This window comes from Bipolaris sorokiniana, assembly GCF_000338995.1.
Source record: "Bipolaris sorokiniana ND90Pr unplaced genomic scaffold COCSAscaffold_12, whole genome shotgun sequence".
NCBI classification, from domain to species: Eukaryota; Fungi; Ascomycota; class Dothideomycetes; order Pleosporales; family Pleosporaceae; genus Bipolaris; species Bipolaris sorokiniana.
The window spans coordinates 112,240-133,984 of record NW_006911906.1 but is presented as its reverse complement, the minus strand read 5'-3'; the positions used below and the strand labels follow the sequence as shown (position 1 = coordinate 133,984).

Below are 21,745 nucleotides of genomic sequence, written 5' to 3'. Positions count from 1 at the left end.
CGTGGATGCAATCCAGCTTCGGAGCTTGGATCGCCGGGCGGCCCAGCTATCCGCCCGCCGGCGTCATTGGCGCTCTGACTATATAACTTCCATCCGCCGCCGATACCCGTCGGACAGCCAGCAACAGCATTTCCTCCTCACCCACACATAATGGCCGCCAGAAAAGCAGTCGCTGCGTTGCGCCCAGTGGCCAATGCCTTTGCGCCCCAGGTTGGGAGACTTCAATGCCCAAAAGTCGCCCGGTATTCAACCAGAACATGCACATTGCTAGCCCCGCGACCCCGCAACTTCACAGGACCAGCGCGAAAGCATGTGCGATGGGCTTCTTCACAGGCAGCAGACGAGCAGCTGGGCAAGACTGGCCTGTATGAACTGCACAGCAAGTATGGCGCCAAGTTTGTGCCTTTTGGCGGATACTTGATGCCCGTCCAATACAGCGACTTGAGCATCATCGACTCGCACAATTGGACGCGCGAAAAAGCCAGTTTGTTTGATGTCGGCCACATGTAAGACGCCATACACAGTGAGGGTAGTAGTGAAAGACGGTCCTGTAAGCTAACCATATTCAGGGTCCAGCACCACTTTTCTGGCCCCGGTGCCGAGGCCTTCCTCGAGAGCATCACTCCATCTGCCCTCTCTGTCTTGCCCAAGCATCAGTCTACTCTCTCAACCCTGCTCAACTCCAATGGTGGCATTGTTGACGACACCGTCATCACGCGCCTCGCCGACAGGTTTTATGTCGTGACAAATGCAGGCTGCAGAGAAAAGGACACTGCATACTTCAAGGCGCAGCTGGATGTATGGAAGAGCAAGCATTCTGATCAACCAGTCGAATGGCAGACCCTAGATGGGCAAGGCCTTGTCGCCCTCCAAGGACCCCTTTCTTCAGAGATTCTCTCACGCGTGCTTGATGACAAGTCAAAGAAGGACTTGGAATCGCTCTACTTTGGCCAGTGTGCCAATGCAACCATCAAGGGTACCGACGCCGAGGTGCTTGTCAGCCGTGGTGGCTATACTGGCGAAGACGGTTTTGAGATCAGTATTCCTGCCTATGCCACCGAGGCTGTCACTCAATACTTGCTTGACTCGGCCAAAGACGAGCTGCGATTTGCAGGCCTCGGAGCGCGCGACACTCTCAGACTGGAAGCCGGTATGTGTCTCTACGGCCATGACCTAGATGACACCACAACACCTGTCGAGGCCGGCCTTTCCTGGATCATCGGCAAAGAGCGCCGCGCAAAGGGCGGTTTCCTCGGCGACTCTGTCGTTCTGCAACAATTAAAGAAAAAGTCAGAAGGCGGAGGTGTTTCGCGCCGCCGAGTGGGTCTTGTCGTTGAGGGTTCCCCCGCCCGAGAAGGCGCTGAGATTGTCAATGAGGCTGGTGAGAAGATTGGTAACATCACCTCTGGCTGCCCATCACCCACCCTGAAGAAAAACATTGCTATGGGTTACATACAAGATGGCATGCACAAGGCAGGCACTGAAGTCGATGTTGTGGTTCGTGGTAAGAAGCGAAAGGCCGTCGTCACAAAGATGCCATTCGTACCAAGCAAATACTTCAAGCAACCAGCCAACGTAAAGGCATAGGTTGCTGCTGAACATCCGGAATTTTGGCATATTCAACCTGCCATTACCTCTTGAGCGCACCATTGCACCGAGCTAATCAAATTCTCACAGCACTGGTATTTTTTCCAGTCTCCCTCACGGCTCTTAGTAGCTGCCAGCGATTTACATGACGAGCATTTGCGCATGACATTGCATTGCATAAGAATACTATTATGACTAAATCCTTTGATCTCCATCCGTTGGTCTGTGGTCATTGGCACAAGCCCAAGCGGTGTGCTTCTCGAACATGTCTGTAAAACTAGTAGAGACGTACTTAGACCAAGTCAAAATAAGACTTACGAACACCCGAAACCTCAACATGGTTTGGCTCGGGGTGATCCTCAGATACGAAACGGCAACTATACCGCCGCTATGCAGTAGATAAGAAATAGTACCGCGAATCAAATCACTTATCCATGACCAATTTTACATGTCTATTATCAAAAGATGAACTCTGGCGTTTTGAGATTAACTCCAACGGGGTCTTTTCCGTCGGGTCCGTTCGCATATCCTAGTTCTTGGCAACGACGTCTATTACACACTTGCCCGACGGCAAAGATGAGGAATGCGATCTTTACGCCGGATACTTCAGGCTATGTGCCATGCAAGATCTTTATGCGCATTTGTCGAGTTTAGTAATGGGCGAAAGGAGAATGGCTACCGGAAACTGGGATGAAGAACGTAGTCACGTGGTCAAGTTTGAAATCTTTGGATGATACTGCACATGATGATGTAGCATCGTAGTTGGATATTCGTTCAAGACGGATTGCGTCAAGAACTGAGGGTATAGCTGAACTTTTAGCCATGTATGCTTTCGCCATGGCAATCTCTGTGAAGCAGCCACGCTATCTTCATATTCTGGGAGATCCATCAACATCTGGCATTTTCATACCACAAGATCCCGTCATGAATCTTCATAAAAAATCCCAACATCTTACTTCCATACCTCACCGTCCCCTGCCCCTTCCCCCTCCCCTTCCTCTTCCCCGTCCCCCACCCCGTCCTCGTCCCCCTTTCCCCCTCGGCCCCGCCCGTTCATAAATCTTTACATCTTCAAACGCACTATCCGCCACGCGAATATAACTCGGAATCCCATTATCCACTACAGCAAGCACCACATTCCTGCACCCGTGCTTCAGCCTCTGGTACGGCTGATCCGACTCCTTTGGCGGGTCCTCGGGCACTTGCGCCATGAGATCATTGAGCTGTGCGCCCGTGGGGATGGGTGTGGTGCGGGCGTCTACGACGCAGATGCGGAAGTCGGGGGGTCCACGGGCAGATTTGCGGAATTTGGAGGTTGTGCGGTAGACATCGAAGTGGATGCGGTAGGGGTTTTCTGCGGAGGAGGGCAAGAGGAAGGTGGGTGGGGCGGTGCGGTCGTGGGTCGGAATTAGTTTTAGGAGGCGGTAAATATCAGTGTAAGATCTGAAGAGGCCGGGTTTAAGGAGGGGCCCGAAGGCGAGGTTGGAGGCGGGGATGGTGTAAGTTGGTTGGCTTAGGCGCCGCCAGATTTCGGAGAAGAAGCGGGTTATGAGGTTGGAGCTGGAGGTTGTCTCTTGCTCGGGTTTTGGGGGTGCTTCGACGATTTCGCCTCGGTCGTGGTCCCATGATCCAGTGCGGAAAATGACATAGCCTGATCTTTTCAGACCAGCGTAGACGTTGTACATTTCCAGTGTGAGTTTTCCGCCTACACCACCCTCAAATCCTATAAAGGCCGCGTAGGCGGATTGCAGACTCATAGGTGCACCATCTTCAGTCCTGTATACCGTCTTGTCGCCGATTTCGCGTTTTACCGGCCACCGACAATCCAAGGTTCCTCTTTCTAGTAAGAACAGCGCTTCTTCTGGCAATAGCCACTCTTTTCCTCCTTTATTTGTGCCTATGGTTTGGAAGTGCTGTGACTTGACTTTATCTACGCAAGCCATGTTGCGCTCTGGGTCATACATGGCTAGGACATGGCCCTTTTGCGTGTGCGTACGCTGCCATGACAGGACGCCATGCATGGCCCGGCGCGAGGCCTCGAGAGTGTCGAGCTGGAGGTTTGTCTCATGGCTTTCAAAGTCCTTCTCGCCACGCTTTGGTAGTGTTGGGTGTGCGCTATCTTGTGCTCTGTCGCGCGAGCATTAGCATTGCAGAAACATGGAAAAAAAAACTACAGGCTGCGCATGCGAGATGACGCACGTCAATTTCTCAAGAAGTCGAAAGTCTTGGGCTTCCTCAGTGGGATCATAATCTGTCGCGTCAGGTGCGCGCAGGTGCGAGATGTCCTCGTCTTGATCGGCCATGGCCGGGAAAAATGCTTGTGAGTGCGACGACGGGACTCTGGTGGGGAAAGGTGGCGGTCGGCACTGCGAACGTTTTGGGCGGGTTGCCGCGGCATCCCATCGGCATCCCATCGGCATCCCATCGGCACCAGGCCAAGGGCGTCTCGACAACAGTGTGCTGCCTCGTCCGAGCATCTTGCCTGTCAAAGTCCATCCTCAACCCACTGTTATGATATACTAGTCTATCACTACGGGGGCTTTCGGAGCTTGATTCTTCCCTTGTGCCGCCGATATCACACGATTTGGGAGGATTACTGTAACACAGAGCGGGGAAAGACTTTCAGAATGCATGCAATGACAAAGGAGGAGCATCGAGACTGATCCAGGAAGTGGCATGAGCAGGATCATGGATTGCAGGGAAATATGTTGGACTTATAGATTAGAGATGCATTGACTTGCAGAAATGCTATATAAACTCTCTCATGTCTGCTGGATTAGATTATCACACATTCAAACACAATCTATTCATTCAAGATCAACTCTCTTCACTTCTACTTCCAAAAATCCAAAACTATCATCATGCCTCTTACCAAGTACAAGGCCGCTGCCGTATGTCTGCCCCTGTTCGAACACTCTGGGATAACATCGAAGTCAATCTAATCGAACTCTAGGTCACTTCTGAGCCATGCTGGTTCGACCTCGAAGCTGGTGTTCAGAAGACAATCAACTTCATCAATGAGGCTGGCCAGGCTGGCTGCAAGCTCGTTGCTTTCCCAGAAGTCTGGATTCCAGGTTACCCCTATTGGATGTGGAAGGTCAACTACCAGCAGTCACTTCCTCTGCTGAAGAAATACCGCGAGAACTCCCTTCCAATCGACTCTGAGGAATTCAGACGTATTCGCCGCGCTGCCCGCGACAACCAAATGTAAGCCAAGATTCTCTGCACTCGTAAGCGTCTCTGACACTGCCCAGCTATGTCTCTCTTGGCTTCTCCGAGATTGACCACGCCACCCTGTACCTCACTCAGACTTTGATTGACCCAATGGGTGAGGTCATCAACCACCGCCGAAAGATCAAGCCTACCCATGTTGAGAAACTGGTCTACGGTGATGGCGCTGGTGATACTTTCAAGTCTGTCACTCAGACCGAACTTGGTCGTCTCGGTCAGCTGAACTGCTGGGAGAACATGAACCCCTTCCTCAAGGCGCTCAACGTCTCTGAGGGCGAGCAGATCCACATCGCAGCGTGGCCGGTGTATCCTGGTAAAGAAACTCTCAAGTACCCTGACCCGGCCACTAACGTTTCGGACCCTGCCTCTGACCTGGTTACGCCCGCTTACGCCATCGAGACTGGCACCTGGACTCTTGCACCCTTCCAGAGACTGAGTGTAGAGGGACTCAAGAAGAACACCCCTGAAGGTGTCGAGCCTGAGACTGATCCTACCACCTACAACGGCCATGCCCGCATCTACAAGCCTGACGGCACGCTTGTGTCTAAGCCTGACCCAGACTTTGATGGTCTCCTGTTTGTTGACGTACGTCCCCAACCTAACCGTATCTGTCTGCCGATTACTAACAAACAAAAGGTTGATTTGAATGAGTGCCACTTGACCAAGGCACTTGCCGATTTCTCAGGCCACTACATGCGACCCGATCTCATCCGGCTGCTCGTCGACACCCGACGCAAGGAGCTTATCACTGAGGCTGACCCTCAGGGAGGTATTTCAACCTATTCCACCCGTGACCGTCTTGGCTTGAACACACCGCTCGATGGAGGTGTGAAGAAGCAGAAAGTCGTTGCTGCTGAAGCCGAGTCTACCAACTCTTCTGCGCTCTAGATATTGCTGCGCATTAAGCTTCCAAAACTCTGGGTTTGGCTTTGTATCATAGTCTCATAAATTTACTGCGCTCAAATTGATTACTTCACTCTTCTTGATTACTTGATCCCGTGACATAGGGGTTAACACGTGCTCAAACAAACGATTAGTTGTCATGTCGGCTGCATTTCATTGATCAGTGAATCCTAGTCAATTTATTGTCATATACTAAGCCTCTTCCAATCAAGTCAAAATATAGTTGATAGCGGGCCGTTGCGTTGCCGACCCCGATTTGATGATGGATAGCGTGAAGATCAGTCGACACGTGATATGTGGCGGATTTATGGTTCACAAGATCCGAGCTTGAGCTAAAAGGCGGTGGCAGAATCTAGCGCGAACTGATCTTCGCGCGCGCAACTTTTCGAAAAGTTACCACTCGATAGTTCATCGCAAACCACAACCCACACGACCGCCACAATGCCATCCACACATAATGTAGATAAGCCCTGGGATACGGACGACATTGACAAGTGGAAGGTATGTTTGCGCCGACGATATATATCCGCACCCGCCAGATCCTAATTTTGCGCAGATTGAGCCCTTCAAGCCCGAAGACAACAAAGCCGGCGCATTCACAGACGAGTCCCGCTTCAGCACCCTCTTTCCCAAGTACCGCGAGCAGTACCTCAAAGGATCATGGAAGTTCATCACCCAAGCACTGCAGAGACTGGGCATTGGCTGCGAGCTCAACTTAGTTGAGGGCTCTATGACTGTATGGACCACAAAAAAGACGTATGATCCAGCCGCAATCCTAAATGCACGCGATCTCATCAAGCTACTCGCTCGAAGTGTACCAGCGCCGCAAGCTATCAAGATCCTTGAAGACGATGTGGCCATGGACATTATTAAGATTCGGAACTTGGTAGGCAACAAAGAGCGTTTTGTCAAGAGGAGACAGCGTATCCTGGGACCTAATGGATCAACACTCAAGGCTTTGGAACTGCTCACTGAGTGTTATCTGCTCGTACAAGGAAACACAGTGGCCTGTATGGGTCCGTACAAGGGACTCAAGCAAGTACGGCGCATCATCGAGGACACCATGCACAACATTCATCCCATCTACGCTATCAAAGAGCTTATGATCAAGAAAGAGCTTGCCAAAGATCCCGAACTCGCTAATGAGAGCTGGGATCGCTTCCTGCCAAATTTCAAGAAACGATCTCTCAGCAAGCGTCGCATACCTCACAAGGTCAACGACAAGTCGAAGAAGCCGTACACGCCATTCCCACCGCCTCAGGAGAAGAGCAAGGTCGATTTGCAGATCGAGAGTGGAGAATACTTCTTGGGCAAGCATGCAAAGGAGAGGAAAGTTCAGGAAGAGAGGGAGGAGAAGATGAAGGACAAGATGGACGCCAAGAGGAAAGAGAGAATGGCCGAGTATGTGGCACCAGAAGAGGATGGCGACAAGAAGAAGAAGAAGCGCAAGCGGGAAGAAGGCGAGGGAAAGGACAAGAAGAAAAAGAAGAAGCACAGTGCCGAGGGCGAGGCCAACGGCGATGCAGCATGAGACATCTCCTTTTCGTAAAGTTCATTGCGGAACAACATATCTGCATTCTTTTCTCTTTATGCTACGTTAAATTCTGAGAAGTCAGGGTCGTGTCGACTGCATGGCGGGATAAAAGTACAGCAGTCTGAGCGACACTCCATAGCATTGTTAGGTGTTTAGGTTATTCTGATAAGTTGAAATACCCATTTTCTCTTTGCTCGAAAAGGTCACACCTAAAGTACTACTAACAGTGTGTGTAAGCGGAGGACTTGGCACTCTAAACTTAGCGACATGGGTCAAACAACTCATGTCTCAAGCCCTGACATAACACGTCCACGTCGATTTCCACTCATCATGTCTACTTGGCCCTTCTGAGCGTTCGAATCTTTACTTACAATCTGTTTTATACCCTCATCTCACAATGCGCACCTACATTTCTGCACAGAACGCTGTTATCTTAGCGTGTTCTCCACGGCTGGTCTGGGGATGGCACTGTTGGAGCAAAAGTCCACTATATACAGTTGATATTCAGAGCTCTCTCAACGGCTTGAAAGAATACGCGTTGTGTTCTCAATCCCTAGGATCCTCGGCCTTGGCAGACGACACGAAAAAGGAAGACTATGGGCCATGGTCACATGCGCCCGTCTGCACATCTATTCTCCCAAGCATCAACGACAAGCTATGCGTATACACAGATATATCTTTCGCTCAAAACCGAGGCATCTCGATATTCACTACGCCAAGTCTGGCCAGGGACTTCGCATCGCTACCCGCCTTTCGCGATGCATCAGCCCTCGTATCTCAATCCATCAACAAGCCCACAGATACCTATCACGCTACATCTATACCAGGAAAAGGCATCGGAATGCTCGCCTCACAGCCCCTGAAATTTGGAGAGCGGATCACGGCATATACCCCTGCGTTTCTAGCCTACTTGGAATCCGAACTATCCACACTAGACCGCGAAGCCCTCTGGCGCACCGCAATCGAGCAACTCCCCTCGGACCTGAAGGAAAAGTTTCTCGGTCTCGCAACCGTATACGGCGACCCTAGAGTACAGGTCCAAGATATCGTCAAGGCGAATACGTTCCAGGTTCTGCTAAATGGGGTGAATCATCTAGCTGTGTGGCCAGAGACTAGTCGTTTGAACCACGCTTGTGCACCAAAGTACGTCCTCGTATTATCCTACTACCAGAAAAAAACAAAGACAATAAGAAAGCTAATAGAAAGGGAATGGTAGTGCACAGTACGTCATAGACACCGACCATTTATCCCACACAGTCCGCGTCACGCGACCTATTGCTGAAGGCGAGGAAATCACAATCTCATGTATTCATCCCTCCATCCCATTCGCATCTAGTTATTCTGACAGTGGAAACTTTAGATACCTCACCCCTCGAACCAACAGAAACCCGCCAACACCACCTCGCCCAAGGCTTCCACTTCACCTGCACCTGCCCCCGCTGCACCTCCCCCATAACCGACATCACCCTCTCCATCATCAACGATCTGCAGGCCCAACTCAACGATTGGTCCGATGCATCGCTGGGCTCACCCCAAGTAGCCGAGGAACTCCTGGTGTTGTATCGAGAAGAAGGGTTGGAAGGGTTCATGGATACGCCGTATGGATTTGCGGCGCTAGCGTATAGTGCGGTGGGGGATGCGGAGATGGCGGTACGGTATGCGGAGATGGCGAGGGAGGCGGTGCTGATGAAGGATGGGCGGGGGTCGCGGAATCTGGGGATTTGGGAGGAGATGATTCGAGGGGTGAGGGACCATTGGAGTTGGAGGCGGAGGGTTTGAAAGGGGCGTGGATTGAATTATTTATTAGAATGTATCAAGTTATCTATCTAGCAAAGTGCGAACGTGGGAATCATCAATATACAAAACGTCACAGACGTTACAGATTATGCTCCTCCTGTAGCCATAATCTTCTTCCCCTTAACGCTCTTCTGCTCCATACCTAAGCTTACGAAGAACGCAATGCAACTCGTTGCAATGGCCAGAATAAACGCCGTAACAATCGAGTTGTTGTATCCACGCAACACGCCCGCCAACAACTCCTTCGGCACTACGTTTCTCAAGTTCGTAGCTCCGGCGTGCGCAACCATCCGTCCATCAAGTCCAGGAGCGTACTTTGGAATCTCCTGCGCGAGCGTATTGACAAAGATATTCTGCGCAATGGAAATCGACAGCGCACCACCCAGCGAGTTAAAAAACATGACGCACGCATTCGCAGTCGGCATGTCCTTCTCGGTCGTTACGACTTGCACGGCGATAAACGGGATCTGGACGCCTGCGCCAGCACCGATACCAGCGAGGACTTGGTATCCGATCCATTGGCCCGCGGGAGATCCGACTTTGAGCGTGTACAGCAAGCCTGCGCCGATGGCGAAGACGGCGCTACCGAACCACATGAAGGGGGCGTACCAGCCGACGACGGTGATGAGGGCGCCGATGACGATGGAGGAGCAGGTGATGCTGACAAGGTAGGCGATGGTGCGGATGCCGGATTCTTCGGCCGTAGTGCCTTTGATGGCTTGGAAATAGAAGGGGAGGTAGAAGATGTGTCTATTTGAAGTTAATAAGTGTTAGATCTTAGATGGGGGATTATCGGGGAGACTGACGTATACAAAGCCATTGATAGCAAAGTCGAGTACAAGCTACTGACTAACACTGTGCGCTGAGTAAAGACGCGCACGGGCAGCGTAGCACGTTCGCCCTGTTTGATCTGCAAGAAGATAAAAACGCTGATAAGCAAACCGAATCCAAGCAGGGTACCCCAAACTTTGGAGTTGCTCCAAGCGTAGGTAAAGCCACCCCATTGCAGAGCTAGCAGTAGACAAACGATAGAACAGATGAGGAAAACCGCACCGGCAATATCGATATTCTTGAGTCGTTCCTTGACAGGGATATGCGAGTATTTCCGTTCAGGGTTCGAAAAGAAGAAGAAAACGACGGCGAGCGAGACACCTCCAAACGGCAGATTGATCCAGAAGCACCATCTCCAAGAGAGACGATCAGTAAAGGCGCCTCCAAGGATAGGTCCAACCACCGAGGCGATACCAAACATGGAAGACAAAGCGGCGATGTAGATGGCCCTCTTCCTCAGGGGCACTGAGAAACCGATAATTGTCATACCGCCCGAGTACAGCGCCGCTGCTCCAGCACCTGCGACTGCTCTTCCAACGATAAACATGGCCGAGCTAGTAGCCGCAGCGCAGATAATGGAGCCAACTTCGAAGATAACCAGCGCGCACAGATACGTGTATTTAACGTCAAAATAGGTGTAGATTTTTCCAAAAGATGGCTGAAGAGAGGTTGTCGTCAGGAGGTACGAAGAGCCGTACCATCCAACATCCTCGAGACTATTGAAGACGGTTGTGATTTTTGGGATGGCTGTGGCAATGATTGTGTTGTCGAGTGCGATGACAAAGGTAGTGAGGCATAGACCGATGGAGAGAATGACAAGCTTGAAGCCGGTCAAGTATTTAGACTCGTCTTCAACTTCATCTTCGGCGTCGGCATCTTCTTTTCCATTAACCTCCAATCTACCTTTTTCCTTTTCTGTCTCGGCGACAGTTGTGGTCTCCCGTGGCGCGGTATCTGTGCTCTTTCGCGGCTCGCTAGGCTGTGCTTGAGTATCATCGTTGGTGGCTGGTGTTGCGGTGTGTGGAGTGTCCTCCGGCTTTGTTGTACTCTCGTCGATGCTCCCTTGCGCATGCGATCCTTGGTCGCGAAGCGTTGTGGTTGCGCTAGCAGAAGTGTCGGTTGGTAACATCTTGCCTGCGTACCTAGAACGGCCCAGTGTAGATCAGGCGGCCTCGCGGTATTGTGTGCTATGTGCTATGTGGTAGTTGGTAATGGATATCTAATCATGCATCAAGCCGCGGCACGGCAAAATGTATGCTTGTCGTGTAATGTACAACCTTGCGAAAAGTCTCGCAAAGGGAGAGAGAGATGTCGATGAGATTAGAGTGAGGTATTACAGCAGCCTTAAAGGATTTGAAAGGACGGTATGCAACGCTGCCCACCCGCCACATACCATGCAACCACACCATGCCATCACCGTATCCCATACGGTCTGCTCATGGTCAAATGAGCTACTCTAACCGAGCATGTCTTGACCTGGGGTGATGTTATTCCGGCACGGATGGCCAATGAGAATCCAAAGGGGGCAAATGCGAACGCGACGTTTGTCCTTGGTAGCATGGCCCTAGCCTAGCTATGGGCGTTTGTGGCTTCGTGGTATCCCGGAAGAATTCGCCCTGTGCCGTACTCAGGGGTCTAGCCATTCTTACGCCATCGATTCAAGGAGAATGTTCGGCTCATAAGATGGTTCGACGGCTGCTTCTTTGTTTCGACTACACATGGACAATCACGCGACTAGTCAGGTAGATGCATCGAATCAGCGCTGCTGCGCCAAAAGGCTTACTACAAGATAGCTGGCCGTTCCATTGATTCTCTGGAGTGATGTACGAGATTTGAAAAAATCTTCGACGCGAATGAGTCGCCACTGGAATCTCCATGATAAGGGTGTGGTGGCTCCGCGGCGGTGAGAATTAATTCGTAGCGATGTTGTGCAAATGCACGTGCGGTGCACTGGTGGCGGGGTAATAAAAGTTTTTGTTTTGGCTACATAGGCGAGCTTCAAGCTTCATCCTTGATTCTTGGCGCGGCGGGCCGTTTCGCTCCCGAAAGCGTACCAGGTGCTCGTATGTACTTACGTAGAACATGAATAGGCAGCCAAGACATGATCGATTTGCTACAGAAGAGTAATATAGTACAATTTCGAAGCTTTGTGCCTTGAATAACATACATTAACCCAAGGAAATGCAAAGCATAACCAGTCCTAAAGCAGCGCAGAATGAATGGCCCCTAATCGGTAGTCATCAAACGCCTTGCTCCAATCAGACTTGATGAATTCTGCCGTACCGCTTCAGGCTTACATGTTGTATTGCAGCTGTGTTACTACAGTAAAATTAGTAAATCCTTGTCGAGTTTGTATGGAGAAAGGTCTCACCTTGACCGGACACACCTCACAAGATGTCTCCACCTTGACTGTGGCCAGGATTACGCCATCATGTCCGCGATTGCATTTTTGTTGGACCATCTGGCCTTTGGGACATAGTTGTTGGAATACCATTTGTGTATGCCCACATTGGTGAGTGTAGGCATGGTAGAAGCACATGATGTGTGTTGGTTTCGACCGTTGAAATCTGATCGTGCTAACAGCGAGAGTATTGTCTGTAGTAGAGTTGCGGCTTGTTGAATCTGACTTTGTAAAGCCGTATGAAAAGTGAATCTCTGCAAAATTTCAGCTTAAGCGACGCTTATTTCCGGGCAGTGAAAGAGCTAGCACTCTTTGCTGCCTAGGAGGGAGCGGTCGCAGTGAAATTTGTCGGATTGTGATCCAAATTAGTTCCCTTAAAAAGGTATGTGAAATTGTGTGACAATATACAAGTGGATCTACAGAATGAGAAATTCAGAAAGTGCAAGATGGCTCCAATGAGGACTAGTGTTGTATTTGGCTCTTGGGTGCATTGTGACCTTTTTATCTCACCAGGTGTTCGTCACATTAGACACAATCGTCTTTTGTCTCTCATGTCGTGCAGTTTGGTGTATGAAAACTATCAAACAATTAGGATCCATCGGCCTCGCCCAGCAGCGCTGAACAATCCGTTCTTGGGAACAATGGATAGAAAGATTTCACCTCGGGAAGAGCTGGACGGAAGGTAGATGGCGAATCACCATGTGATTTACAGGGTGAAGTCGCACAGAGTCGTTGGACAGTAGGTCGATGTCTCTTTAGACTCGAATTGTTTTTGCGGGAAGGCGGTTTCATTATGTTGTAAGCGACAGCGGAACATCCGGGTAGGTGAGTACAAGGTAACTAGTTGAAATGCCCTGTTCCACGAACGCATGCTTGTCGGCACCGATGGCTGTTCTGAGAGATGGACAAATATAGGTCTCGGCCATAATGGACATTGTTCTCTCAGACTTGTAGCACTGTAGCAGCCAGCACGGAAGTTTGTTGTTTGATTCGCAAGACTAGGCGTTTATTCGCGTATGTTATGATTTTATGGGTCCCGTCTGACCGTGCGGATGCAACAAGCAAGGGAATGCTTGTGAGATTTTCTTGATCGGGAACCAAGGCTAGGGTGTCATAAGTGCTATCGAGATTAAATCTATAGTAGGTGTCTGAAGGGAATCAGTCGGCTCCCGGCCGCGATCTGTCGGCATTCTTGAGCAGCCAAGAGATTGGGGTAGATCCGTCTTGTCCAGCATGTTCCGTGTCATATTTTCAGAGCATGTACATATTTGGAAGGGGGGCTGGGGTAGGTGACGAAGCATGATGTTTGCGAGGTATCGATAACATTCAAGCTAGTGTTTTCTGAAGCTTTGCATCCAATCAGGGCATGGTCTCACCGCTAATTCGGGTGGAGTCACTGGGGAGAAGAAGGCGGTGCCAGTCTTGCTTGGGAGTGCAGATGACGAGACGACAATAGCCTCGTGGCTGTCGATAGCTGCCAGGTGTGGAGAAGAGGGCTGGTGGTGTGCTGGTAGGGAGGGTGAGTAGGTAGTAGAGACAAGCGCGGCTCCATGGGCATTTTAGCCTTGTAGGTTGCTGCATCGCCAGCTGGGGACGTGCGGACTGCCTCGGGTCAACTTGTCGGTCGAGTAGAAAAGGACGCCAGGGACATGGAGGCTTCTCAGCGTGGGCATCGTCAGCGTGCATGCAGCTAGTCTCCACCGTGGGGTTGCAGAGGCCCATGAGAAGCAGACAGTGACGATTCTCAGCAGGGCGGCGAGGGTCGCTTGTGGCTGAGGGGTCGAGGGCGTTGTAGCCCCAAAGCGGGCGGCGTGGCCATGGTGGCATAACTACTAATACTACTACTTACATGGCAATGGTACTATTAACAGGATGAGGCGGTGGAACGATGCGCTGGCAAACGGGTGTGGTGGTTCGTCTGAGACGCAGCTGCGGCACAGACCTGCAGGTGTGTAGAGGTAGCGCAGCATCGAGAGTAAAACTGACGTCGGTTGAGGGACAGCTGGCAACGCCTTGGCTGGAGTTGTTACGGGAAATGCAACCTGCAGCCCGGCGTGTATGTACGGACATTGATACAGGTTAGCGGAGGAGCTGGACGCTTGACACGTAGCCCACCATGGCTCGCCTGTCTGCCCATTGATGCTGGACCGGCTGCACTGCGTCTCCACGACGCCGGGTGCGTTGAGCGGGTTCATTAATACTAGCAGCCGTTTCCCTCGGGTTCGCCCTGCGATTCTTCTCTTTTTGCAGCCGTTGTCATCCTGGGTGTTCGCTGTCGCCGGCGCTGTCGCTGTCACTGTCGCTGTCGCCGTGTGCGCGCAATTGCTCTGCGCACATTTGCTCGCAGTTCTCAACACCAAGCCCTCGACCATCGCAGCATCACCACAAAAATCTTGCAGCCCTCGCTCGCACCCAGCCCCGCGCATCCCGTAGCTCTTGTCGCAGTCATTGAGCGCGCGGCCAGGTCCGCCTGCTCGGCCGCGTCCCAGAGAGCTGCACTGACCGTGGCGGCCACACCGCCTGCCAACGTCACGGCCCTTTAAAGCGGTCGCATAGCCTGGCGCGCTGGGCATTGGAAATGCGCTGTCTGAGACATCAGGTCTACTACTTCTGCCAGCATCTCAGCATCTCGACATCGACGCCAGACGTCTGCTAGTCCGCCGCACAGAGGGCCCTGCGTTGCCAGCCCCACTGCGCGCTTCCATTGGCTCGTCCAGCACGCCAACCGCCGAATAAGAAAAGGGCACTGGGCCCGAATCACGACATTCGCTCCGCCTGCCCTGATAGAGACATTTCCATTTCAAGTGAGCTTCGCTACGCCATGTGGCAGGTTAGCACTCGACTACGTCGCTGACAGTTGTCCCAGACGTCACTCATAGTCTATCTACCCGAGCTTCCTATACACCATTACCATCACTACTACTACTACCACCACTACTACATCCACCTCAACAATTCCCCGCACGCCTATATCTACAACACACGCCATTGTGCCATGGTCATCACTACATCCATTGTCGTCGCCTAGTCAACAAATCTCCGAACAGCGCTTCCCACATTGGTGCGTCATCACGGGAATCGACCTTCACTCATACAAGCGACGCGCACGGACGCCCGGTCAGAAGTGGACACTCATCGATTGGCCAGCACTTGTTGCTCTGGTTTCAAGTCTTACTTCGACTCGCCGCCATCACCCCAAGGCATCGTCGGTCTGCCTGGGCCGGGCTGCACTGTGTCTATCGTCTAGGAGATACAGCGCGACGGTCCGGGTTGGCTGTTCCGGTAAGTGAGGACGAGGGCAAGGTTTCCATCATCACTCCACCAAGATAGCCCCTGTATACAATACATGCTCCGCATACCTCCGATTACTCCTGCCATCAGTGCCTTGTTGCCATCACCACCCCTTTTCGTTGCGTCCCCAGACTTACGACCTTTGACAGACGACATTGCTGAAAGATGGCTTCTCTAGACTTTGATCAGAAGTTTCTCGGTCGGATAGCCAAACAGACAGAGGAGTCAAATCCCTTCTTGTCAAGCGCCCTCTACCAGATCTTGGGTCTGTCGGTGCTCCTAGCCCGGAGGCTCATCCGTGCCAGAAAGCTCCGCAAGCTAGATACTAGTCGAGATACTCCCTCACTCTCAGCCTACCAGCATATACTATGGATGTCCCGCGAGGGCCTGTCCATACTCGAGCTATATATCCTCCCCTATGCTCAGGATAACCAGTATGGACCCGAGTGCAGAGTGTTGAGCGTCAAGCTACGAGCAAGCTTCTATCACATCTTCTGCCTCTTCCACAACCAGCCACCCGTCACTGCAACCAACATGGAGAGCACTGATCCTCGCTACCCAGGTGCACCTCAACCACTCTCACCTAAGAACGGCAATGCTCATGGTCGCAAGACAGATTCAGGTCTATCACCCCCTTCGAAACGAGCGGGCAAACAACCGGTACTACGTGAGCCCGTCGATTCCATCGTGTCCGAGACATCGTTTGTCACGAATCCATATGCTGCAGGAGGTCCAGTTGGTACTCCCTCACCAGGGCCACCCATCAACGCGCCTCCAGGTCTCAACCCCATTCCCATTCCGCAGCCCTCGTCTTTTATCCTTCCACCTCTCAACTTTGTACCCTTGGCGAGTGGATACTTTACGACTGCCACACAGTACGCCACTTCCTTTCTGCCTGGCTCACATCCTCTGAGATTGTCCGTCGCGCTTGAGCACAGTGCATTCTTGTGGGACTGTCTTCACGACCACGACGGATCCCGACGCGTCGCTCGACGTGCGATCAAGGATGTTTACCGCGCGCAGGAAGCCATGGACGATACCGAGTTTGAGGACGCTGCCGAGCTTGTGGGTATTCTGGGGCGAATGATGAAGCGTAAGAGCTGGGAAGGTACACCACGCGTTGGGGGAATGGCAAGTCCGGAACCTACTGCACAGCCCGCTGCACAAGCAAGCACCTCGGAAACAGCAACTCGAGCTGCTGCCTCTTCCACACAGCGTCCTCAGCAAAACAGTAAAAGGGTTGCTGAAGGACCCCCTCTAGCAGACGTCTTGATACCCCCACGATCATCAAGTGCCACGCGCAGTCGAGCAAACACGGCGAGCAAGTCTACTCCTCGCCAGAAAGAAAGCAGCAGTCACGAAGGAACACCAAAATCGAGCTCGCGTCGGCGTTCGGGAAGCAGCAGCAGAGACGGCACTCCCCGCGCGAAACACGCCAGTGTAGAAAGCGGTGCGAGTACAACGCCTCGTGCGCCGCAAGGAAGTTCCATTCGCTCGCCCACGACGCCATCTACAGTGCGGACTTCACACCGAACGTCGGGTAGTGCCGGCTCCTCGAAAGGAACACCGGTGGCAGGGACCTCGACGCCCTTGACCCAAAGTGCAGCTGCAACACTTGTCTCCGAAAACATGCGCAACTCGCCCTCGCTCCGCCGCTCACCTACCCTATACCCACCCGAACAATACGGCCCGCGCTATTCACCCTCGCAAGAGAGCTCATACCCGAGACAACGAAGGTGACTAGTAGAGACGGGTCGGGAAAAGCAAAGAAAGATGGAAGTGCAATGGACCGAGGGCTACCGAGAAGCCGACATTGTGCTTCTGCCATCGACGCAGCCGTCGTCGGTTTCCTCCACACCCGTGAACTTTGCGGGTTCATCGTACCCAGAGTACCCTATCAAGTTTCGTATCTAGCTTTTGCCAGGATGCGCGTACATATACCTCTCCCCTTGCAGCGAAAGCAGACGAACTTGCCACCTCCATCATCCCCTCCCGTCGCAGATGTACAAAAGAAAAGTCATACCCCTTGGATTCGTGTATCAACGATCCACTCCCGACATATCCATACCTTTGTCGTACCCTTGACATTTTGTCGTCGTTTTGTACCATAACAAACAGGCGTTGATTGGGCGTATATACTTTGTTTTCTCTCTTTCTCTCTCTCTCTTTTCCTTTTTACCCTCAACCACATATGTGTGTTTGCACTCTTGCATTGTAGCATACAGGGATCTCGTTCGTCAAGAGTTATAGCTTTTTTTTCCTCTTGTGAAGATAAAAATGGGAAGCAGACTTCGGCTGGAATAATAATGTCTTGTACTTTTTTTCTTACCTTTTCTACCATTTGTTTGTTTGTTTTTTCTGTTCCGTTGGCGCTGGAGGAGGTTATTCTGAGAAACTCGCGCCTTGTAGCATTGGAATAGGGTGGCCGCAATGATACCATTGTGTTGTTTTGTGCCTTTCTTTGTAGATTTGAACGTGGAAATCGGTGTAATGCTTTATCTATCCAAGATCTGATCATGGAATATCAACTTGATGCTGTTTGTTGAGATGCCTCGTGCATAATCGCGACTGCTCGCGATGATTTGTGGTGTTTCTAACCCTAACCTTGACCTGAACCCTACATGGCTTCACTCCCCCCACCTCACAAGAAAATGAGGGTCCCTTGATCATCACATTTTTGGTGAAAGTTTTCTCCGATCAATATGGATTCCATGTGGGGGTCATCTCTTGTTGTTGCGACCCCTGATATTCCACATCGCAACGAAGGAAACAATAAATGACCTACTACGTACCAACACATAACAGAACTTTGTAACTATGGAGGCCGATTCTTGATATAACAAGACCGTGGCAATTTCGCAAAGAAAGCGCTTCCTTAGGCCCGAATTGCTCATTCATGATTTTCCAACTTCGAGTTCGAGAATTCCCATAACTTTCTTGAACCGGCGAAACTAGATTTGCGAGACTCCGAGTTCTTAGCATGCATGGCCAAAATCAATTACTATCTGCGAGAAATTTGTTGTCTACCTACTAAATGTCCATGTTAAGAAACAAGTTGTTCTATCACAAATTTGTACATCGTACCCCCATGTTCCACAGCCTCCAGTCCCACCCAATTACCTTCCAAAGTTTCCCCACCTTTTCCCCACCCTACCCATTCCTTTGCTAGTATCGAACTCAACTAAATCTTAGCTCGCTCTACCCATTTTTACAGAAAAACATAATTTCAACCCCACTATCCATACATTCTTTTTCGTTCCAATATTATAGCTCTAATTTTCGCTCACTTCCATCAATTCAACAAAGTTCTTCTTTGTTTCAGCGAGATTTCACACTCATCTGAGTTCAGATGGAAAGGTGCAAGATCCGCTCCTTCTCTTCGAGAAGGCGCCAAGGTCGCTTAGCTCAGTTGGTTAGAGCGTGGTGCTAATAGGGACTTTACTTCCTGTGATACGCCAAGGTCGCGAGTTCGACCCTCGTAGTGACCATTCTTTTTTTTTCCTGCTCTTGCCTCCCTTCTAATAATACTCTGATTTTTTTTTCGCTATCGACCTACATTCTTATCACTCTGCTTACTCAGACGTTATCATTTTAGACAGGGGAGAAATGTGCGGATATAATATATTTCAATGGATTCAACTTCACGCAAGAAAGAACGATAGTATCCTTGTAAACACTCCCTGTTCACCCCCTTCTCCTCCCTAAACAATACCACATCAACCCCCTCCACTTACCCCTTCCCGCCTGTACTATACGCCCCTTGTCTTCTCCAGCAGGACTCTAGATCACATATTAGCTATCTCCTCTAAGAATGCGAGCAAACAGGGTCATACAGTGCTACTCCTGTTTCCCTGGTGTTCAAGACGGGCTGGGGGCTGGAGCAGAGGTACTGGATAGGTGTCAAGTCTTGTATCGTAGCTAAAGTGGAGGAATGGCTGGGGTGTGGTGGAGAGGAGTGGACGCGTATCTGTGTGTTCCTGGTGACTGACGGCGTGCTTAGGTTTTCTGCTTCGTTGGCGTTGGAGGGGGTTATGGGCTCGACGCGAGAGTGATGCATGAGGTCTTTGCTGTTGCTTTGGAGCCCAGGTGAATACGACGTGGCGTTTTGGTAGCGGTATCGTTATTGTCTTCCTAGGGGGTGATTTAGACGGTTGTTTGGCGGGATGCTTCTTCTCCTTTGTCTTTTTTGTATTCGGCATCTTAGTCTCTTCTCTTGCCTCGTCATCTCCTATCGTTTCCCGCACTTCCACCTTCACTGTCTTGCTGTCATTGCCATACTCCCGTGTACCATCCATACTACTCTTCAGCGCCCCTGATACTACCGTCTGCGTAGGCGGTCTTGTGGCAATATCTTCATATACGAGTTTCTCTTTGAACCAGTAGGGTGTCGCACTTCCAGTTGCATGCCGCGCTTCAAAGTACTCTCTGTCATCAGGATAGCAATCGAAGCCCAGCAGGTAGAGTATTGGGTTTGGAGGCTTGCGGGTGGCCGGTTGTGTCATGTTCAGGGTTGAAAAACTGATATTTGGTTCAGGGTTGCGATTGGGTTTATAGAATTGGGGATCCGGTTTGCGTGAAGAGTAAGACTATGCAAAAGTTGCTGTAGGATTGTAGAGTTTCAGGTATAGCAAGCATCTTCTACAAACTGCGCAGCTGCGGTCAGTGTAGTAATGTTGTCAGTACCTGCACTATGCCGTGGTACACTGCATCTCAAATTGTTGTCGCACGAGTCTCGAGTGCGGGCTTCATGAGTCTAGAGCTTTCCATACCAAATCGATACATCATGGACGCAAAGGAAACATACCACATAAGCAGGCCATAGTATTGTATTGATGTGATTGACATGGCAACACTTCATGTTGTGGAACCAAAGCTCTACGACAATTACCAGAAAACACATCTTGGAACAATGGGGAATGACAGGGACACAAGTGCAGTTTATGCCAATTTCCCTGGCACAAAAGGCAGACCCCCACTCAAGCCACCATCCACAGCCCAGGCCTGCGCATTGACATAGCTTGCTTCATCGCTTGCTAGGAATAATACAGCCCGCGCAATCTCATCCGGCTGTCCTCCTCTCCGCAGCGGGTTCAGCTGCCCAATCTTCTTCTCGCTTCCCCTCTTCCTCGCCGCATCGTACGTGACCCTAGTCATACCCGTTTCAATAAGCCCAGGGCAGACGGCGTTGCAGCGGATACCCGATCCGGTAAGTTGGTAGGCGCAGGTCTGCATCAGGCTGATGACTGCAGCCTTGGAGGCGGCATAGTCGGTGGGGCCGGCATTCGAGCGCAGACCTGCTACACTTGCAGTGGCGATGATGCTGCCGCTGGGGTACGGTTTTTGATCCGATGTCTTGAGCATTGCGCGAGAGGCGTATTTGGCTGCCAAGAAGACAGACAGGGCGTTTGTGCGCATCATGTTCATGAAGCCTTCGGTAGTTTCCTCCCAGAATACTCGGCCAGAGGCTATTCCTGCATTCGCAAAGAAGACGTCAAGACGGCCGTAGGCATCCAACGCATCTTGGCAAACCTTTTTGACAGCAGCTTCGTCTGCGGCGTCGAACTGGCGAATATGAACATCTGTTGAGGGATACAGCGTGTTGAGTTGGCGCTTGTGCTTCTCGAGATGAGAGTCTGAAAAGTCACAAATATAGATTGCGCGGGCGCCGTTGCGCGCGAATTGATGCGCACTGGCGCGGCCGATACCGATTTCAGAGTTTGCACCTAGAGTATTGTTAGACGTGATACTCATTTGTGATGATGGTTGCGCGTACCGGTAACGATAATGACCTTGCCTTTAACCCGTCTACAGTGAAAGTCAGCTCAGCTCAGATGTCCGTCATAGTACGCCTCCTCTTATACTCACTGGTCTCCCAAGTCGCCAGCTACACTTCGGATCCCGCGCATACCCTCAAACGACCCGGTCTCGGGTATGGGCTCGGAGAGCTCCTTGCTCACACCCTCCTGCTTGACTTTTGCTATAGAATCAGGCATTGTGTATATAATCAGAAAAAGACGGGGAAACTATTTGGACAAGGGAGCAAGGGTCGTGGGTGTTCAACGTCGTAAACTCAGAGCTGTAGGGATGGTGACGAGGTTGCGGAGTTGGACGCGGAGATTGAGAAATCCGGGGAAGATGCCGAGGTACCTAGGCAATACAAGCATGGTTTC

General features: G+C 51.2%; 12 protein-coding genes and 1 non-coding gene across 13 annotated transcripts; 6 read left to right on the top strand and 7 right to left on the bottom strand.

The window, feature by feature from the left end:
- Positions 1-105: 105 nt before the first annotated feature.
- COCSADRAFT_183377 (uncharacterized protein) lies at positions 106-2,035 on the top strand. Its single transcript, XM_007704511.1, has 2 exons — positions 106-506; positions 570-2,035. The coding sequence occupies exons 1-2, from the start codon at positions 151-153 to the stop codon at positions 1,585-1,587; spliced, it is 1,374 nt and encodes a 457-aa protein (XP_007702701.1). The 5' UTR covers positions 106-150; the 3' UTR covers positions 1,588-2,035.
- A 261-nt stretch (positions 2,036-2,296) lies between these two features.
- COCSADRAFT_39051 (uncharacterized protein) lies at positions 2,297-3,922 on the bottom strand. Its single transcript, XM_007704370.1, has 2 exons — positions 3,787-3,922; positions 2,297-3,714 (listed from the first exon to the last, which is right to left on the bottom strand). The coding sequence occupies exons 1-2, from the start codon at positions 3,888-3,890 to the stop codon at positions 2,553-2,555; spliced, it is 1,266 nt and encodes a 421-aa protein (XP_007702560.1). The 5' UTR covers positions 3,891-3,922; the 3' UTR covers positions 2,297-2,552.
- A 461-nt stretch (positions 3,923-4,383) lies between these two features.
- COCSADRAFT_192293 (uncharacterized protein) lies at positions 4,384-5,606 on the top strand (the record flags this gene model as incomplete). Its single annotated transcript, XM_007704510.1, has 4 exons — positions 4,384-4,478; positions 4,541-4,794; positions 4,842-5,403; positions 5,455-5,606. Coding segments are annotated over exons 1-4 (996 nt in total), but the record flags the coding sequence as incomplete, so codon positions are not given.
- A 501-nt stretch (positions 5,607-6,107) lies between these two features.
- On the top strand, positions 6,108-7,452 carry COCSADRAFT_201760 (uncharacterized protein). The gene is made up of 2 exons (XM_007704509.1): positions 6,108-6,222; positions 6,278-7,452. The coding sequence occupies exons 1-2, from the start codon at positions 6,163-6,165 to the stop codon at positions 7,250-7,252; spliced, it is 1,035 nt and encodes a 344-aa protein (XP_007702699.1). The 5' UTR covers positions 6,108-6,162; the 3' UTR covers positions 7,253-7,452.
- Positions 7,453-7,652: 200 nt separating this feature from the next.
- On the top strand, positions 7,653-9,034 carry COCSADRAFT_96412 (uncharacterized protein; the record flags this gene model as incomplete). The annotated part of the gene is made up of 3 exons (XM_007704508.1): positions 7,653-8,398; positions 8,472-8,560; positions 8,616-9,034. The coding sequence occupies 3 exons, from the start codon at positions 7,653-7,655 to the stop codon at positions 9,032-9,034; spliced, it is 1,254 nt and encodes a 417-aa protein (XP_007702698.1).
- COCSADRAFT_230072 (uncharacterized protein) lies at positions 9,010-11,235 on the bottom strand. Its single transcript, XM_007704507.1, has 2 exons — positions 9,859-11,235; positions 9,010-9,802 (listed from the first exon to the last, which is right to left on the bottom strand). The coding sequence occupies exons 1-2, from the start codon at positions 11,010-11,012 to the stop codon at positions 9,139-9,141; spliced, it is 1,818 nt and encodes a 605-aa protein (XP_007702697.1). The 5' UTR covers positions 11,013-11,235; the 3' UTR covers positions 9,010-9,138.
- Positions 11,236-12,034: 799 nt separating this feature from the next.
- On the bottom strand, positions 12,035-12,632 carry COCSADRAFT_122800 (uncharacterized protein). The gene is made up of 2 exons (XM_007704506.1): positions 12,255-12,632; positions 12,035-12,202 (listed from the first exon to the last, which is right to left on the bottom strand). The coding sequence occupies exons 1-2, from the start codon at positions 12,420-12,422 to the stop codon at positions 12,200-12,202; spliced, it is 171 nt and encodes a 56-aa protein (XP_007702696.1). The 5' UTR covers positions 12,423-12,632; the 3' UTR covers positions 12,035-12,199.
- Positions 12,633-13,643: 1,011 nt separating this feature from the next.
- Positions 13,644-14,656, bottom strand: COCSADRAFT_28679 (uncharacterized protein; the record flags this gene model as incomplete). Its single annotated transcript, XM_007704344.1, has 2 exons — positions 13,644-14,113; positions 14,134-14,656. The coding sequence occupies 2 exons, from the start codon at positions 14,654-14,656 to the stop codon at positions 13,644-13,646; spliced, it is 993 nt and encodes a 330-aa protein (XP_007702534.1).
- An 873-nt stretch (positions 14,657-15,529) lies between these two features.
- COCSADRAFT_96493 (uncharacterized protein) lies at positions 15,530-17,315 on the top strand (the record flags this gene model as incomplete). Its single annotated transcript, XM_007704505.1, has 2 exons — positions 15,530-15,566; positions 15,754-17,315. Coding segments are annotated over 2 exons (1,599 nt in total), but the record flags the coding sequence as incomplete, so codon positions are not given.
- A 139-nt stretch (positions 17,316-17,454) lies between these two features.
- COCSADRAFT_230039 (uncharacterized protein) lies at positions 17,455-18,123 on the bottom strand. The gene has a single exon (XM_007704504.1). It carries the CDS (start codon positions 18,091-18,093, stop codon positions 17,593-17,595), a length of 501 nt encoding a protein of 166 aa, XP_007702694.1. The 5' UTR covers positions 18,094-18,123; the 3' UTR covers positions 17,455-17,592.
- An 846-nt stretch (positions 18,124-18,969) lies between these two features.
- On the top strand, positions 18,970-19,063 carry COCSADRAFT_t68. Its single transcript has one exon. It is a non-coding gene; the product is annotated as a tRNA-Ile (tRNA).
- Positions 19,064-19,355: 292 nt separating this feature from the next.
- COCSADRAFT_344099 (uncharacterized protein) lies at positions 19,356-20,137 on the bottom strand. Its single transcript, XM_007704503.1, has one exon. It carries the CDS (start codon positions 20,075-20,077, stop codon positions 19,403-19,405), a length of 675 nt encoding a protein of 224 aa, XP_007702693.1. The 5' UTR covers positions 20,078-20,137; the 3' UTR covers positions 19,356-19,402.
- A 224-nt stretch (positions 20,138-20,361) lies between these two features.
- COCSADRAFT_39046 (uncharacterized protein) lies at positions 20,362-21,740 on the bottom strand. The gene is made up of 3 exons (XM_007704369.1): positions 21,441-21,740; positions 21,349-21,380; positions 20,362-21,298 (listed from the first exon to the last, which is right to left on the bottom strand). The coding sequence occupies exons 1-3, from the start codon at positions 21,566-21,568 to the stop codon at positions 20,514-20,516; spliced, it is 945 nt and encodes a 314-aa protein (XP_007702559.1). The 5' UTR covers positions 21,569-21,740; the 3' UTR covers positions 20,362-20,513.
- Positions 21,741-21,745: the final 5 nt, after the last annotated feature.

Bases quoted from the DNA above. Each gene is read 5' to 3' on its own strand.
- COCSADRAFT_344099 (XM_007704503.1), bottom strand. From the start codon at position 20,077: ATGACACAACCGGCCACCCGCAAGCCTCCAAACCCAATACTCTACCTG.
- COCSADRAFT_39046 (XM_007704369.1), bottom strand. From the start codon at position 21,568: ATGCCTGATTCTATAGCAAAAGTCAAGCAGGAGGGTGTGAGCAAGGAG. The intron at 21,381-21,440 runs GTGAGTATAAGA...CTTTCACTGTAG, and splicing joins GCTGGCGACTTGGGAGACCA to ACGGGTTAAAGGCAAGGTCA. The intron at 21,299-21,348 runs GTACGCGCAACC...ACAATACTCTAG, and splicing joins CAAGGTCATTATCGTTACCG to GTGCAAACTCTGAAATCGGT.
- COCSADRAFT_230039 (XM_007704504.1), bottom strand. From the start codon at position 18,093: ATGATCAGATCTTGGATAGATAAAGCATTACACCGATTTCCACGTTCA.
- COCSADRAFT_122800 (XM_007704506.1), bottom strand. From the start codon at position 12,422: ATGTGCTTCTACCATGCCTACACTCACCAATGTGGGCATACACAAATG.
- COCSADRAFT_183377 (XM_007704511.1), top strand. From the start codon at position 151: ATGGCCGCCAGAAAAGCAGTCGCTGCGTTGCGCCCAGTGGCCAATGCC. The intron at 507-569 runs GTAAGACGCCAT...AACCATATTCAG, and splicing joins TTGTTTGATGTCGGCCACAT to GGTCCAGCACCACTTTTCTG.
- COCSADRAFT_39051 (XM_007704370.1), bottom strand. From the start codon at position 3,890: ATGGCCGATCAAGACGAGGACATCTCGCACCTGCGCGCACCTGACGCG. The intron at 3,715-3,786 runs GTGCGTCATCTC...CTCGCGCGACAG, and splicing joins CGACTTCTTGAGAAATTGAC to AGCACAAGATAGCGCACACC.
- COCSADRAFT_201760 (XM_007704509.1), top strand. From the start codon at position 6,163: ATGCCATCCACACATAATGTAGATAAGCCCTGGGATACGGACGACATT. The intron at 6,223-6,277 runs GTATGTTTGCGC...AATTTTGCGCAG, and splicing joins ACGACATTGACAAGTGGAAG to ATTGAGCCCTTCAAGCCCGA.
- COCSADRAFT_230072 (XM_007704507.1), bottom strand. From the start codon at position 11,012: ATGTTACCAACCGACACTTCTGCTAGCGCAACCACAACGCTTCGCGAC. The intron at 9,803-9,858 runs GTCAGTCTCCCC...AACTTCAAATAG, and splicing joins CTATCAATGGCTTTGTATAC to ACACATCTTCTACCTCCCCT.